The sequence below is a fragment of the Leishmania donovani genome, chromosome 16 (assembly GCF_000227135.1).
Source record: "Leishmania donovani BPK282A1 complete genome, chromosome 16".
NCBI classification, from domain to species: domain Eukaryota; phylum Euglenozoa; class Kinetoplastea; order Trypanosomatida; family Trypanosomatidae; genus Leishmania; species Leishmania donovani.
In genome coordinates, this window is record NC_018243.1 from 564,556 (window position 1) to 578,877 (window position 14,322).

General features: G+C 61.0%; 5 protein-coding genes across 5 annotated transcripts; all 5 read right to left on the minus strand.

Moving 5' to 3' along the window:
- Positions 1-525: 525 nt before the first annotated feature.
- Positions 526-3,330, minus strand: LDBPK_161460 (hypothetical protein, conserved; the record flags this gene model as incomplete). The annotated part of the gene is made up of 1 exon (XM_003859783.1): positions 526-3,330. One exon carries the CDS (start codon positions 3,328-3,330, stop codon positions 526-528), a length of 2,805 nt encoding a protein of 934 aa, XP_003859831.1.
- Positions 3,331-5,098: 1,768 nt separating this feature from the next.
- LDBPK_161470 (hypothetical protein, conserved) lies at positions 5,099-5,962 on the minus strand (the record flags this gene model as incomplete). The annotated part of the gene is made up of 1 exon (XM_003859784.1): positions 5,099-5,962. The coding sequence occupies one exon, from the start codon at positions 5,960-5,962 to the stop codon at positions 5,099-5,101; it is 864 nt and encodes a 287-aa protein (XP_003859832.1).
- A 1,156-nt stretch (positions 5,963-7,118) lies between these two features.
- LDBPK_161480 (trafficking protein particle complex subunit-like protein) lies at positions 7,119-7,709 on the minus strand (the record flags this gene model as incomplete). Its single annotated transcript, XM_003859785.1, has 1 exon — positions 7,119-7,709. One exon carries the CDS (start codon positions 7,707-7,709, stop codon positions 7,119-7,121), a length of 591 nt encoding a protein of 196 aa, XP_003859833.1.
- Positions 7,710-8,516: 807 nt separating this feature from the next.
- Positions 8,517-10,085, minus strand: LDBPK_161490 (hypothetical protein, conserved; the record flags this gene model as incomplete). The annotated part of the gene is made up of 1 exon (XM_003859786.1): positions 8,517-10,085. The coding sequence occupies one exon, from the start codon at positions 10,083-10,085 to the stop codon at positions 8,517-8,519; it is 1,569 nt and encodes a 522-aa protein (XP_003859834.1).
- A 2,147-nt stretch (positions 10,086-12,232) lies between these two features.
- Positions 12,233-13,303, minus strand: LDBPK_161500 (hypothetical protein, conserved; the record flags this gene model as incomplete). The annotated part of the gene is made up of 1 exon (XM_003859787.1): positions 12,233-13,303. The coding sequence occupies one exon, from the start codon at positions 13,301-13,303 to the stop codon at positions 12,233-12,235; it is 1,071 nt and encodes a 356-aa protein (XP_003859835.1).
- Between the last annotated feature and the right edge of the window lie 1,019 nt (positions 13,304-14,322).

The window sequence follows — 14,322 nt, forward strand, 5'->3', positions numbered from 1 at the left end:
CTGCGCCTGCCTTGGTGCCCCCCAGCTGGTACTTGTCTTGCAGATAGTTGCGCAGTGGTCGCGAGGCAATTCGCTCAAGTGGCTTGCGCAGATGGCTGGTAAGGGTCACAGAGACGGTAGGATGCAGGACCATCATCGGGGTTGCGCGGCCTCAGGAAGGACCCGCACCGAGCCCCGCTTTTCATGCAGTAGGGACGCGGCCGGTGACAACGCTCTAATTGTGGATGCTCGGCAGCGCTCTCTTGCCGTGCATGGGGAGGTGCGTGAGGCTTTCACGGCCAGGCTTGTCGATGCCCGGGGTAGGGCCGCCGTGGACGTCACGGAGAGCCACCTCGAGCTCACCCATCGCGAACGGTTTGAGGGGCGTCGTGCTGCATCTCTGTGGGAGCGAGAAAAGGAATACAGTGAGAAGAGTGAGCCGCTATCGCTGCACACACGCGGGCGCCATGGATGCTGCGCGGAAGCCGTGGAGGTAGGCTCCAGGGACGGGGAGAAGGCGCGCGCACCAACCTATACGCGCACGCTTCAGCGAGCGCTGACATTCCCACTCGGCTGTGGCGGCGGTGTAGAAGGCGTTGCCGTCGCCTCAGCCGTGGGCACGGTGCCAGCAGCCGGCTCCTGCTCCTGTTTCACACTGAGCGAGTTGTAGTGTACTGGATAAAGGTACGACAGGAAGATGTCGATCGGCTCTGTTCGTGGCTCAAAAGAAAAGCAGCAGACGCCCTGATTAGCGCCACTGCCAGCATCCGAGCCACTCGGCAGGCTACCGTCATCATCGGCGCCGAGTCGGAAAGAAGTTGTCGCAGCACGCGGGACAAGGCTGCCGAGGAGCTGAGAGCTAGCACCACTCTCGCCACCACCGGCGGAAGGTGCGTGGGCGCTGCTTCGCGCGTTGAGGCCGTTGAAGTGGTCTGCAGGGCCGGTTACCGAGCTCGCTCTCTGCATGCAAGAGAAGCTCCGCTGCAACGACTGAGTCGTTCGACTGAGGTGCATGCTCGACGCAAGGAGCATGACCTCGCCAGCCTCGTCCCCTTGCCGCATCGTCGGTGAAAGCGCCTGAAAGGAGGTCATGGTGTCGGCCCGCCGCGTGCCACCGGAGACCGGCGCCTCTTCTGTTGTGCTGCCAGACATTGTCAGGCCGTGGTGTTGCGCCTGCGGGTGAGGCGACGATGAGCGTGACAGCTCAAGTGACGCCGTGCCAGCGAACGGCGGACGCGTAGCATCCTCATTGTGCTTGCGGGGAAAGCAGACGGCAACATCATTCGTGTTGTAGGCGTTGGCCGACTCCTTTCGTTGGGTAAAGATGTTGACGGCCTGTGTGGCCTTATCGAGTGACTGTACCTCAGCACCAACAGCGCGGAACTTCGCCACCTGATTCGCAGCGCCGTCATCTGAGGCGCCCTCGTTGCCGCTAGAGAGGCGAGGAACCGGCACTGCCGCCGGTGTCAATAGTTGGCTAGGCTTCTTCGTCGTCGACTGAGGCTGCAGGAGCGGCATCGTCGCCGCCCCGAGACTGAAGCCACCACCGCCACCGCCGCTGTTGTAGCTGCCCGTCGCCGAGAGCGGCAAGCTGCAGCGGATTTCGGACTGCTGCAACCTACGGTGCAGGGCCAGCTGGATCGCGTTGGCGTCCATCTCGCCCTCGTCATCGCTGCCGATGCCTTGGGGGCCGGCGTACAACGACGCCTGCCGCGAATCTCCGAAAGCGTTGCTGCTGCTGTGGCCCTGCTGTTGCTGCTGCTGTTGCGGCCCGTATGCGCGGAGAAGGCGACGCTCGGCCCGGCGGCGCTCCCGCAGCTTCCACACATCTACGAGAAACGACGGTGCCGAGGCGGCGTAGTCGGACGAGGGGCGATAGGTGATGTAGCAGTTGCGCTCCTCGGAGGACAAGACATGGATATTCACGTAGAGGCAGTCGCTCGCTGCCCGCAGCGACAGCTCGTCTCCCCAAGACCCTGGCTTGGCTAAGTTGTGGTAGTATGCGTCTGCATGTGCAGGCGACTCGAAGTAGTAGTCGAAGCTTCTTGCTCGTGCCGCCCGCATGTAGGACACGATCTGGCTGCGGATGATGTCATGGTAGTCCTCATTGCCGAACAGTTGGTGCGAAATGGCCCGGAACTGGCAGTTGCCATCGTTGCGGACGCGGTAGACAACCAGGCGCAGCTCGTTGAGGCGTTGGTACAGCCGCTGCACTCCGACCCGGATGATCTGCTCGTGCGCCTGCCGTCGGTCAGCCGCTGTCGACGGCGGTGTCTTGTCTTCCACCTTCGTTGGCTTCTTGGAGGCGGAAGAGGTGAAGGGGGTGAGCAAGGAAAGCTTTTTGTCTTTCTTAGCTGCCAGCCGCGGCGACTGAGAGGCGTCGGTTGTGTTCCCTGTACAACCGCTCGACCACGACACGTCCCTTGTTGCCACAGAGGTGGACGCCTGTGATGCTTCTTTGGCAGAGCACACCGCGATCGACCCCGCTGCTGCACCGGCACCACCGTAAAGTCGCTGCATATCCTCCGCCACACGTTTGCGCGACGATGGCTCGGCGACGTGCGGAACGATGGGCACGACGGGTGTCGCGGAGATGCGTAAGGGATGCGGCTCCGCATCCTCACTCCCGGGGTACGTTGTCGTCCGGCGGTGAAACCACGATATATCATTCGGCAACCCTGAAGGGAGACTCGAGTCCGTCTGCGCGGCAAGTTCAGCGGAGTCGGCAGGGCTGAACACTCTGAAACTGCCGCTACATATCCTCTCAGGACTGCGGTCTCCACCGGCCGGCAAGAGAGAGCCGCTCTTCCGCCGCATCGCTTCTATGCCTGCCCTCTCGCTCGATGATGAGAACGCCGATTCCGCCGCTACTTCGGCTTTCGCATGCTGACACAGTGAGCTGTAGCCGTGAGGCGACAAGAGGGTCTGGGTGAAGGTGAGGGGGTCGTGCTCGACGCGGCGACAGCTACCGCCCGCAGCCACGCTGCTCACCGTGGCGCGGCTAGCTTTACCGAAGCTCAGGCCACCAGCCCCCACGTCGTCTTCGAGATCCGCGAAGATGGTGATCGTCGGCCGTGGTGGCGGCGGCGTTGGCGAGCTCATGATCACCGTGCTCTTCATGTTAGTGAGAGGGTCGGCGACGAGCGGCATCGCGGCGCTGGCGGCTTGGCCGGTGGTGCCCCTTGCGCTCGCGTGAGTGTTTCTCATGTAGGGCGATGAGCGTCCGTTTTGCATGCCGCGTGGCGACGGGTGCCCGTTCTTGCAGTCCTTTGAGGTGGAGCTGCCGCCGCCCAGCATGCGCAGAGGGCGCACCGTCACCGGCACCGGCATGTCCACGAGTGAGTTGAGCATGGCGCCGCTTGACAGTATCAACTCACGGCGACTTCTTGGCCCCGAAGAACGCCGCTGGGCGTTTAGTGTACGTGTCCGGCGTGTTCCGTGTATAGAGAGATATGTATGTTCATATATGTATACATACACACATATGCAGAAATGCTGTAAGCGACGTTGCCTCTCGTGTGCCAGTCAAGCGAGGACACACGTGCACATACACGCTAAACAGACGCGCAGCCGACGAGGGATGGAGGGGGTCGGCGGAGAGGAAGGGCGCTAGGCAGCGACGGCACAAGCGAGGGGCGGCTGGGGTGGTTGTGGCGGCAGTGCCAACAACGAGGGAGGCCGGCTTAACGTGCAGCAAAGGCGACACTTTCCGTAAAAGAGCCCAGGAAAGGGGAAGGGGGAGGGGGGGGGGAAGCAGCAGCAGCAGCGGAAGTGACGTTTCAGAGGAAGATAAATAAATAAATATATGTGTATGTAAGGCAAGGGTTAATCCAAAAGAAACAATCAGCAATCCGAGGCACGGAAAAAAGAGGGGGAGAGCGTTGGCAGGCGAGCGAGAGCGATGAGGCCTCGACGCATCGAAGTCGCGCAAGCACTGAACCCACTTCCAAGGGCGCGTGTCGCGTGCGAGGGAGAGCTCCTGGATGTGTTTTCGGTGCGTGCGTGAGGGATGCGCGTTGTGGACGTTTTGTGGGTTCGTTTTCAGAACGTCAGAAGGAAGGGAAAGCAGAAAGGAGTGGGGAGGGGGAGAACAGCAAAAAACTAAGTCAGCACGGCTCAGCAGAGGGAGAGCTGAAGGGAGTGGAGAGCTGCTGCACGGCGGTAAGGGAGGGAGACAGGGCGCCTTCGCAAGAATGCGTACGCGTGCGTCGTTGCAGGTGTGAGTATTTCCAGCGGCGAAACAAAAATCCCTTCTCGATGTTTTCTCGCCCGCCCCACTGACACGATATCGATCGCTGTGTATGTGTGTGTGTGTGTGGGTGGGTGTATATATATAGATATACAGATGCGTGCGCGGTCGCCCCCTTATACGCTGGCGTGCTCTGTCGTTACTTCAAGCACATAAAGTAACGGGGGAGGGGGCAGGGGATGATAGAGAGGAGCGGGTGCGAGAGGAGGGGAAAGCAAGGATGCGCACAAAGTCCGCATCCCCATACGAGGGAGTTGCTCATGTGCGCAGGGGCAGCAGCACCACATGCCGGCTGCAGCAGGCGACGTGGCCTCCGTGCCAGCGCCGTGCCCGCCCAGAAACGGCCGCTGCCCCGGTACAGCGAAACAAAACACACGGCCACGAAGACGCCAGTGACGATGGCGGCATCGCACGTTACGTTTTTTTTTCTCTCCTTTGTTTTCTCATGCACGCCGCGCTGGTGGTGTGGGCCTTCCTCGCTGCGTTGTTTGTCAGGGCTGTGCTGCACGCGATGGGCAGGGGGCGGGTAGGTGGGGTCGAGGGTGGATACCTTTGACAGGTGGCCGCGCCCCATTCAGCGCGAGCTGCCGCCTGGGCAAGGTATCCGACATCCGCAAGCAGACGCACACGCGCACATACACAGGCGCACCTCCCTTTGCTGAACACGCTTTTCACTTAAACGAAATTAGTTCCGGATGTGCCGCGTGGTACCTTCCTTGGGTTAGCTTCGCCGCAGACACAGCAGCACATGCGCAGAAATCGAGAGAGCACGCACATGCATGCACGGACACCAGTGCTCGCGCTCCTCTCTAGCAACGAAAGACGGTGCAGGGGGAAGGGTGGTGAGAAGGTGGGGACGGGGGCAATGCCTCAACACGCCTCGTTGTCCTCACGCAGCCACTCCTCTTCGAAGCCGTGCAGCAGGGTGCTAATTACCGCCGCCGCGGACATACCGCGATCCCCTAGGCGGATGCTCGACACCTCGCCTGGTCGGGCGTAGTCGACGGAGACGTCACCGCGTGACATACCACCAACGATGAAGGCGAACGGCTGGAACTGCCGCCGCTCGACGGCCTTGCGCTGCGCCTTCGCGAACTCCTCGGTACCGGCTTCCGCTGTAGTCTCCTCTAGCGTCCCGCTCGTGCTCGAGGTGAGACGACGATGGGCAAGGCTGATCTTGCTGCCCACGCGCTGCTTGTCGAGAACGTCGGCCGCGTACCCGCAGGAGGCGCAGAACGTGAAGGGGTCTATGAGATCGCCGTCCTTTTCTACACGGTACAGTCGGGTGCCGGCTGGGATGTGGTCCGTGATGGGGTTGCCAACCACTCGCAACAGGGAGAGGTAGCCAGTGCTTGCGCGCACCTTGAGCTTGAAGAGCAGCGACACCATCATCTTCTCGAAAAGACGCACGTTGCGCGGCACGCGCAGACGCGGATCTACCGCGATGCACACTTGCTTCTTGGTGCGCAGGAACACCTCCAGCATGCCTGCCCGGTTGAGTGGAGAGTCTTGCAGATGCAGCAAGCACTGGTGCACCACGTCAGGACGCCAATCTGCCGGGTCCTGATTGTGCCGCGCGTGGTAGGAGCGGTGACGGTCGCTCAGCAGCTCAAAACCTCGGTCCGTCTGGATTGTCTGCAGCGGGCAGTGCTCGAGAATGACGATGACGCGCTTCCAACGCTCCTTCTCCTCAGCGCTGCGAGGCAGCCGCGCCGATTTCTGAGCGTACTCCATTTTCTCGAAGAGAGAGAGAGAAGGGGAAGGAGGGGGTGGTGGACTGGAACGACGTTAGCGTGAGGCTACGTGCTCTGTGCGGCGCAACCTCTTTTCTTCTTACTTAACTGGCAGTTGCCGGTTTCAACACGCAGCCTCAGTCCGTATGTGTGCGTGTGTGTGTGTATGTGATGGCACGAGTACGCAGTTGCCGAGAGTAGCGCACGTCTTCCGGGTACACGGGTAGGCGGCCCCGATAGCAACGCTCTGACACAAAAAGGAGAAATTGAAGCAGAGATAGAGAAGAGAAAAGGGAAGGGAGGGGGGAAGACATACCTGACGTGCGCAGTCCCGAAATCGCTGGACGGAGTGTGCGCGTGTCAGGTGTGAATAGCCATCCCAAGGGGGGAGGGGATGCAGGGGAAGAGTTGCGTGGCAGATGCTGAGACACACGCGCTCACCTCTCCCTGCATCTAGAGCATCCCCACTCAGCGGGACGCCACTGCGCATGCGAGCCCGTCCCCCATCGCCACCAGCGACACCACACCGTCATGGGGCGCCCGTCGAGGGCGGCGTGCGTGCGTGTGCGTGCGGCGGACGACAAAAAGGGCGGCGCTTTTGTTTTTTTTTTCCGACAGGCACGACAGCGGCCTGCGAAGGATCCATGAAAGGAGAGAACGGGCGAGCGACGAGAGCTGCGATGGAGTGCGCACGCAAAGAGGCAGAAGAATGGTCAGGCAGGAGAGCAGGTGGAGTGGGCGGGGACGCACACCGACGCTGAAAGCAGTAAAAGGATCCCACAAGCATCCCCACCATCACACACAACTAAAACAAGAGATGGAGCGTTGCAGAGGGAGACGTCACACACACGCCAGCGCTTCCCCCGCCCCTTTCCCGCCCTCCGCACAACAACAACGTATACGTATCAGTCCCGCAGACGGCCAAGCCAAGCCACAAAAGACCGAAGGAAGAGCGTGCGAGCAGAGAGGCGGCAGTAGACGCGCTCTTCCCAACACGCGCCCCCTCCCCTTCCCCCCTGCCCACACAAACGCGCACAGACACAGATACACCTATAAAGCCACACGTACGCTAGCTTGACACACCGCAACAAGAGCCACCTGAAACGCGGATGTGTGCCAAGGTAAGGGGGTCGGAGGGAGAGAGCTGGTACGCAGCGCTAGTTGCGCTCCACCTGAAACGTCTCCCTCTCCCGCCCCTTGAAGTGAAGGATTATCTCGTTCTTGGAGTCGCCGCGCAGCTTGTCGCGTGAGAAGCGGGCTTCCGTCTGCAGCCCGACAAGGCTCAGCGCGCCCGTGATGACGCCGCAGAGTAGGTTCGAGTACCACAGGTACTCCCGCAGCGGTCCATCCGGCAGCTCCACGAATAGGGCGAGCGGGTTATCTTGGAAACTGATTGCAAATGTGTCGGCTGCGTCCTTCACTTGTGCCACCTCCGCACTCACGCCGAGAAACATGCGGAGCCCAACAAGAGCGACGCCTTCTGCGGCCTGGCTAAAGGTGCGGCACGGAGCAGCGCCGCTGCGGACGCTGTACTCCTCGATCAGCCGAGCGCCGATTCGGTGGCCCATGTTGTAGAGCTGCTGATTCACCTGCTCCACAGCGTCTTCCTGAGTGAGCTCCTCGACCATCTGCTGCACAAGAGCGCCGTATGTGAGGGCTAAGAACTCGGCGCTCATCTTCACATTGTTGTCGAAGGCTGCATTGCCCAGCTGCGCGGCAGAGGTGGACGTGTGGGCAGATGACGACATGTCTGCCAGAGAATCTACAGGAGCGAAGCACAATGACTATGCGCGCATGTGTGCACGCCGCCGCAACGATGGGGGGGGGGGCAGAAGCGGAGCAGGGCGAGCGAGGGGGAGGGGCGAGGGATCGAGAGCGGCGCCATGAAAGACACACAGTGCATGGGGGCGGAGGGATTGGGGGTGCGTGTCTCTTGCACATCGCCTTTCACGCATCCCTTTGCCGCACGCACGCTCCGTGGGCTGATCAAACACCGGGGCAACGAGGAGAGGAGGGGGAGGGGCTGGCGCTGCGTGTTCCCACGCACACACCTATCACTATCGCCGCACACCGCGGTGCGTGGCGCAGGGTATTTGATCTAGACATGTAGTGCTTAGAACCGGAATTCTCAAGCTGGAGTGACCGCTGTGGCTCCTCCACACTTTCCATTCACTGCCCGCACCATCCAGCCCCTCACCTCGGTGGCCTCCTTCGCAACAAGAGGCATTAAGGGGTGTCTGAGGGTCAGGTCAAGAGTGGAGGCGCAGGCGTCGAGGAGCACCACATCGCGGAGCACATCTTTCACATCGAAGAGGGGCCCAGGCACACACACACACACACAGGAGGGCGCGAAAGATAAAACGGCTAAGGAAAGACGCCGTCGTGTGTACATCAGTCAAGCGAACCGAAAGCACATGCAGGCACACGGGAGATCGTGTGGCGGTCACCGCACTCTTCCTCCCATTGTGAGCGACTGCTAGCGAATCATCGCCATGGAACCCGTCTCCATCCTCTCCTCCCGACGCAGGGAGACGAGGCAGCAGCGACGCCCCCACTCACTTCTTCGCTCTGCCCTTCTTCTTGCGCTTCCTGGCGTTCTTCTCGAGCTCCCGCTGTGTGTGCACGCGGGCAATGAAGGCGCGGTAGTAAGCCTGAATCACGCGCGCGTCGTGCTCCTGGTGCTCGCAAATCACTTTGGCATGCTCCTGTCGCTGTTCCGCCACCATAACTTCCCAGGCGTGCTCCTCGCGCTCCTTGTGCAGCTTCTCCACCACCTCCTCCAGGGCGACAATGCGCTCCGTGTCCTCCTCGGCTTCGTGGTTGAGCTGCCGCATCGCCGCCTCGAGCAGCGCGCTCTGAGCGTCGTACTCAGTGATGGCCCCGCTCACCGCCGCCTCGCGCTTCGTGCGGTTCGAGCGCAGCGTGTTCAGCTCGTCCAGTGCCTTGGCCTGCGCCTGCTGCAGCCGGCGCGCCACCTCGTCTGCGTTCTTTCGGTGCACCTCGAGTTGCTGCCGCAGCGAACACCGGCGGTCCTCCTGCACCGTCTCCTGCATGCTCTGAAAAGCCTCTAACTCAATGTCGGCCGTGCGCTGCACGTACTGCAGTTCTTCCTCTAACGCTTCAATCTCGCGATCAAGGCCGGCCACCTCGCGTTGGCGGGCGGCCTTTATATCGAGGTAGCGTTGATTCAGCACCTGCACGTCCGCCGTGCCGGCCTGGTCTCGGTTCACAGCGTCGTGGAGAAGCTGGTAGCGATGCATATCCTCGTTGACGGTCGACTGGTTGCGTTGACGGATGAGGCGGTGCAACGTGACGACGAGCCCACGCAGGCGGTCCAGGTCCTCATCGATCATACCACACCTGTACGCTTGCGACAGCACCCTCGAGTCTGACGCTGCTACGGAGGGGCCGGGCCGCTGCGACGCGGCTGTGGAAGAGAAGTGCGACGTGTACAGGTGCTTCACATGGTACTTCATAATGTCGCCGTACCCGCCGTCGCGCAGTGTGTCGATGAGAGCGCGAGTGCTTAAGTGGTGCGCCTGAAGGTCCGCCGCGTCCACAGAGCCAATCGTGTGGGCTCCCGCCAGTAAGTCGCGCTCGAGCTGCGCGTAGTCGCTGACCTGCAGAACCGCCTCGTTGTCGTCGTTGGCGGTCAGGTCGCCGTAGTGGCTGGCGGCGTACACGAAGCAGGCAGCCTTGACTGCCCGCTGACGCTCCTCTTCATATTCTGGGGTGAGGGAGGAGGAAGAGGACGAGATGGGCAGATCGGAAGCAGCGCCGTCGCCGTGCCGACCGGTTTTGGCCCACGAGCTGCAGCTGCTGCTGCTACGGCCGCTGCTAGGCCGCGACGAGAGCGCAGATACACGCAGCCCTGCTACAGTCGGAGTGCCTCGAATGACGTCGTGCTTCGCTTCTGCCTCCTTCGTCTTGCGGACGGCGTGCTCCTCATAGCGACGCAGGTACATGTTTGTGTCCCGTAGAGTCGCCGCCACGACAGATTCATCGCGCACCCATGAGGAGAACTCATCAGGCAAGAAGGCCAGGATCTGGAGCTCCTCAGCGAGGTCCGCTAAGACGTTCTCCACCTTCGCGGCCTCCTGCCGCGTCATGGGATCCATCTCCATCTCGCCTGTGAACGGGAGGTAAGGGGAGGGGGAGGGGCAGCGGCAGCAGAGAGCGAGAGAGCAAAGTAAGGGTGGGAAGGGGGTGCGCTTTCTGCTGAAGCGTACTGGAAATGGTGTGTGCGACTGCGTGTGAGGCAGTGCAGCGGCGCATGAGGGAGGGAGGAAAGAGGGGAGAGGCAAATGGAAGTGGCCGGCGCCTCTGTGTGTGAAGCAAAGACGTACATACGCTCTGATGAATGCCAGTTAGGGGGTGTGGGGGCTGGGAGATCGGAAGTACCGCGGGGCGGACGGGCGAGAGCAGCGTACCGCTGTTGGCTCTGGTCAGATGGGGGCTGCCCTTCTGATGCGCTTCACATTATGATCAAGTCCCGGGCTGTGTGAAAGGGGTGGACGCGGAAGGAGGGCGGAGGGGAGAGGTGCAGCGTGGCGTAGGGCGGGGAGAGAAGCAGGAAGGCGCGCAAGGCAGCCCTTGCCACGCGCTTTCTCACACAGGTATCCGGCGCCCGTTAACCATCGTCTTTCATCCCTGCCGCCGCCGTCACTTGCTTCGGCGCCCTCACTGTCCTGTGTAGTGCTCTCCCTACAAGAAACCACGGCGATCATACAAGTCCTTTCTCTTGCTCCCCCTTTTCCGGTTGCGTTGAAGGCGTTGCATGCGCCCGGCCATCATCATGCGTCACACACACACACACACACACATAATCGTATGCGGCACGGGTGTAAGCGACTAATAATTAGGAAACAACGTGAAAGGTGAACAACAACAGCCAACGGAAAGACAAGACGCCATGCGCACAGCACGAGTTGGCCGCAAAGAGCCGCCACGGAGAACAGAAGGGAGCGAGACAAGCAGAGAGATGCCGACCCTGAACATTGAGGCGCCTTCCGATTTCTTGCTGCCGTTCATTTCACCCGCTTCCCTCGCCGCCGCCTCTCCTACTGCGCTACCCTGTACGTTCTTGTCTGTGTTCTACCTTGTGGCCGCTGCCGCTGCTGTTGCGTGGTTATGCGGGCTGATCTGTATTCTAACGAAAAGGACGATACAAAGGAAAACACAGAGACGATCATGTGAGCGACAACTGGCCGCGAAGGCAGCCACCGCCAACATCGTGCGTGGGCGCTTCCAACCACCTCACCTTTTCAGCCGCTCTGTCGGTCCGCCCCTCTCTCTTCCCCACCCACCCTCCTTCCCCATACGCGCACGGGCCATGGGTCCATCGTAAAAGGCGGTGTGGGAGTGGGGGTGGGGCTCCTCGAGCTCTCTCATGCACACGGAAACACAGAAGCGAAGGCGAGGAGGGGGGAGGAGGGGAAACAGGGAACGCGACATCAACATGGTGAACAGATGAAGCCAGACACACACACACGTGTATATATATATATATATATGTATACGCATGCGACACCGGAGCTGGAGCGGTGGGCGCGCACACCAGAAGCCGCGCATACGTGTGCACACAGAGCAAGTCTCTTCTCTAGTGGGAGGGGAGGAGGGCTAGGAAGTCGAAACGGAAATCGAGCGTGCGAGAAGTTGCACACGAAGAAAGGGCTCACTTCATAGAGGAAAGCATAAAAACAAGTGAGGGCCTCGTGGTGTCTGCGAAGGTGAGGGGAGGGTAGAGTGGTGGTGGGGGTTAAGGGGTGAAGTTAGGTGAAGCGCAAGCGGATGAAGGACAGAGGCGCAGAGGAAAGGGCACCACAGCACACACACCCGTGCACACATCGCCACGGGGACGGAGACAGACAATGAAGAAACAAGACAAGTGAAACGGGGAGAATAGATAAGAAAGGAAGACGCCACAACCCTTAAAGGAAAAGGAAAGCGAGAGCGGCGTGTGCAGGCGCCTGCCTGCGTCGCGATCGCGAGAAGATACGAAGGGCGGAAGAGAGAGGGGGAGGAGGGGGGAGGACGCGTGTGTGCATTCTCTGTGTTGATGTGAACGTTTTTTTTTGAATGCTTTGGGGGTAAGAAGAGCCAGGGGAGCGGCACACACACACACACGCACTCCCTAAGAAGTGGTGCAACAAGTCGCACGCCATCTAACGGAGAAAGAGAGCAATGGCATTTTCCGACATCTAGAGACGCGAAAAGAGAACGCATTGGTCTTAGGGCGACGAAGGGGTGGATGCGTCACTCGTCTCTGCAACTAGGAAGTTGCCTCACCCACCGCGGCAACGTCCTTCTTCGACATCTCGAACGAGCCCATGCCGCTGTAGCTGAGGATCGTGATCACCTCGGGAAGAATGTCGGCGGTGGGGCTCTTGGCGGCCTTCGCCTTTCGCATCACGTCCGCCGCATCCTCCTTGGGCCACAGCACGCCCTTGTAGGCGTTCGCCGGCAGCTCGGGAACCTCCGGCTTCGCAGCCAAGTAGGCCTCCGCCAGGGCGTTCGGGTCTGGGCCGCTGCGAGTGTGCGCCCACGCGACGATGTTGCCCTCCCCATCCTTCACGACAATGACCTTCTTGTCGGCAGACGTCTTGGTGGCAAAGGACACATCGACGATGCTGGCGCGGTGCGGCTCCTGCCTCAGCATGGCTGAGACGTTAAAGGAGGAGCAGACGCACTGCTTCCACCAGTACGGCACTGCGCCGCCGTCCGTTTCCGCTGTCTTCGACTTGTTGTACCGCGCATCTCCTTTGAGAGTCTTCTGCAGCTGCTTCTCCTCCATCATGAGCGCCCCCAGAAGCGCGCAGTCGCTCGCCGGGTCCTGCAGCTGGGCCATGACGGCTGACACAATGTTCAACTTCGGCTGCAGCGATACGAGCGTCTTCAGTTTTTCCTTGATCTCCGTCTCCGTCTGCTTCGCCATCGCAGCCACGTCGTTCTTCTGCTGCGCCATCTCCTCCTTGTGCTGCCTTTTCTGCTCCTCCATCCTCTCCTTATTCGCCTTCATGCACTCCTGTTCCCTGCGCTTCGTCTCCACCTCCTTGCGCTTGTGGCAGATCTGAAGAAACTCGAGCGCCTCCTGCTGCACAATCAGCTCGTAGGCTGCCTGCGCCTGCAGCACCGCCTGGTCCATCAGCTGGGCAGTGGGCAACAACTTGAACATCAGGGCCTCCTCACGCCGGCGAATAACGTCCTTCAGGTACTTGGATACGTCGGAAGGGTACGCGGTGTAGTCCGGCGCCGCCGTGATTACGCGCGGCATGAATGCCTTCGAGCCAGCGCTGCCGCCGGTGCGGCGAATGCTCCCCGACATGAACGTCGCACGCGGCATCGACGCGGACGGGGTTTGAGACACAGTGGCGGCAGGCCGAGCCACAGGTACCGACAGCGGACGAGCGGCGCCTTCAGCGGACGGGGCCGGGGTGGCAGCGCTGGCAGTGCTTAACCGCGCCGCAGCTCCGCTAGTGCGTGCCTGGGAAGCAGAGGCGCCGCCGGTGGAGCTGGCTGCACGCAGCTGGGCTTGCAAGCCACTCAGGTGCAGATTAGGCACCGTCACCGTCGGCTGCAGTGCCCCGTTGCTGTTAATCGACGCCGTGCGTGGCTTCGCGGCGTCGATCGAGTTGGTCTGGCTGGGAACGCGCGATCCGTTCTTCGACAGAACGATACCGTTGCGTGGTCCCTCAGCCGCGGCCAGGTCGTCGTGCGCGATGCTCTCACGTTTGGTGGATGTCGGTGCAGCGGCGCCGTTGCGGGTATTGCGCTCGCTGTGGGTGGGCGAGCTGGTCGGTGAGTTGACCTCACTGTCGATCATGATGCTGGGGCTCTGCTCACGAGATAACATGGCGGCACTGGGATGAGAGAATCGGGGAGCAGGCGCAAACAGAGAGAGAGACGTAGAGACACGTGCGCTCGGCGACTATGAGATGTCCTGGCGCACGCGGAGCAACAAAACACGGTCTGCACGTGTGCAAAAGTTTGTGCGAGGCGGGTGGGTGCGCGTGAGGGATGGGGAGAGGGTGAAATGAGGTAAGGACGGGAGAAAATACAAAAGACAGCGTCGACGAGCACAATGAGGGCCGCAGGGGAGGGGGGAGAGAGGGTAAAAAAACACGAGCAACTCAAAACAAATAAGGAGATAGGGAGAGGCACCTGTGTGAGCTCTAGTGGGAGAGGGAATGAGAGAGAGAGATGGACAGAGAACGTGCTGCATGTGTAGTGTGCGTGTGTGGTGGAGGGAAGGGAGCAAGAAAGGAGAAAGGCGCAGCAGTGAACAGCAGTGGCGTGCGGCGCCAGCATCCCCGCCCTCACCCCCTCGTAGGCACACGCACCGGAGGGTGCGGGAGGTTGCTC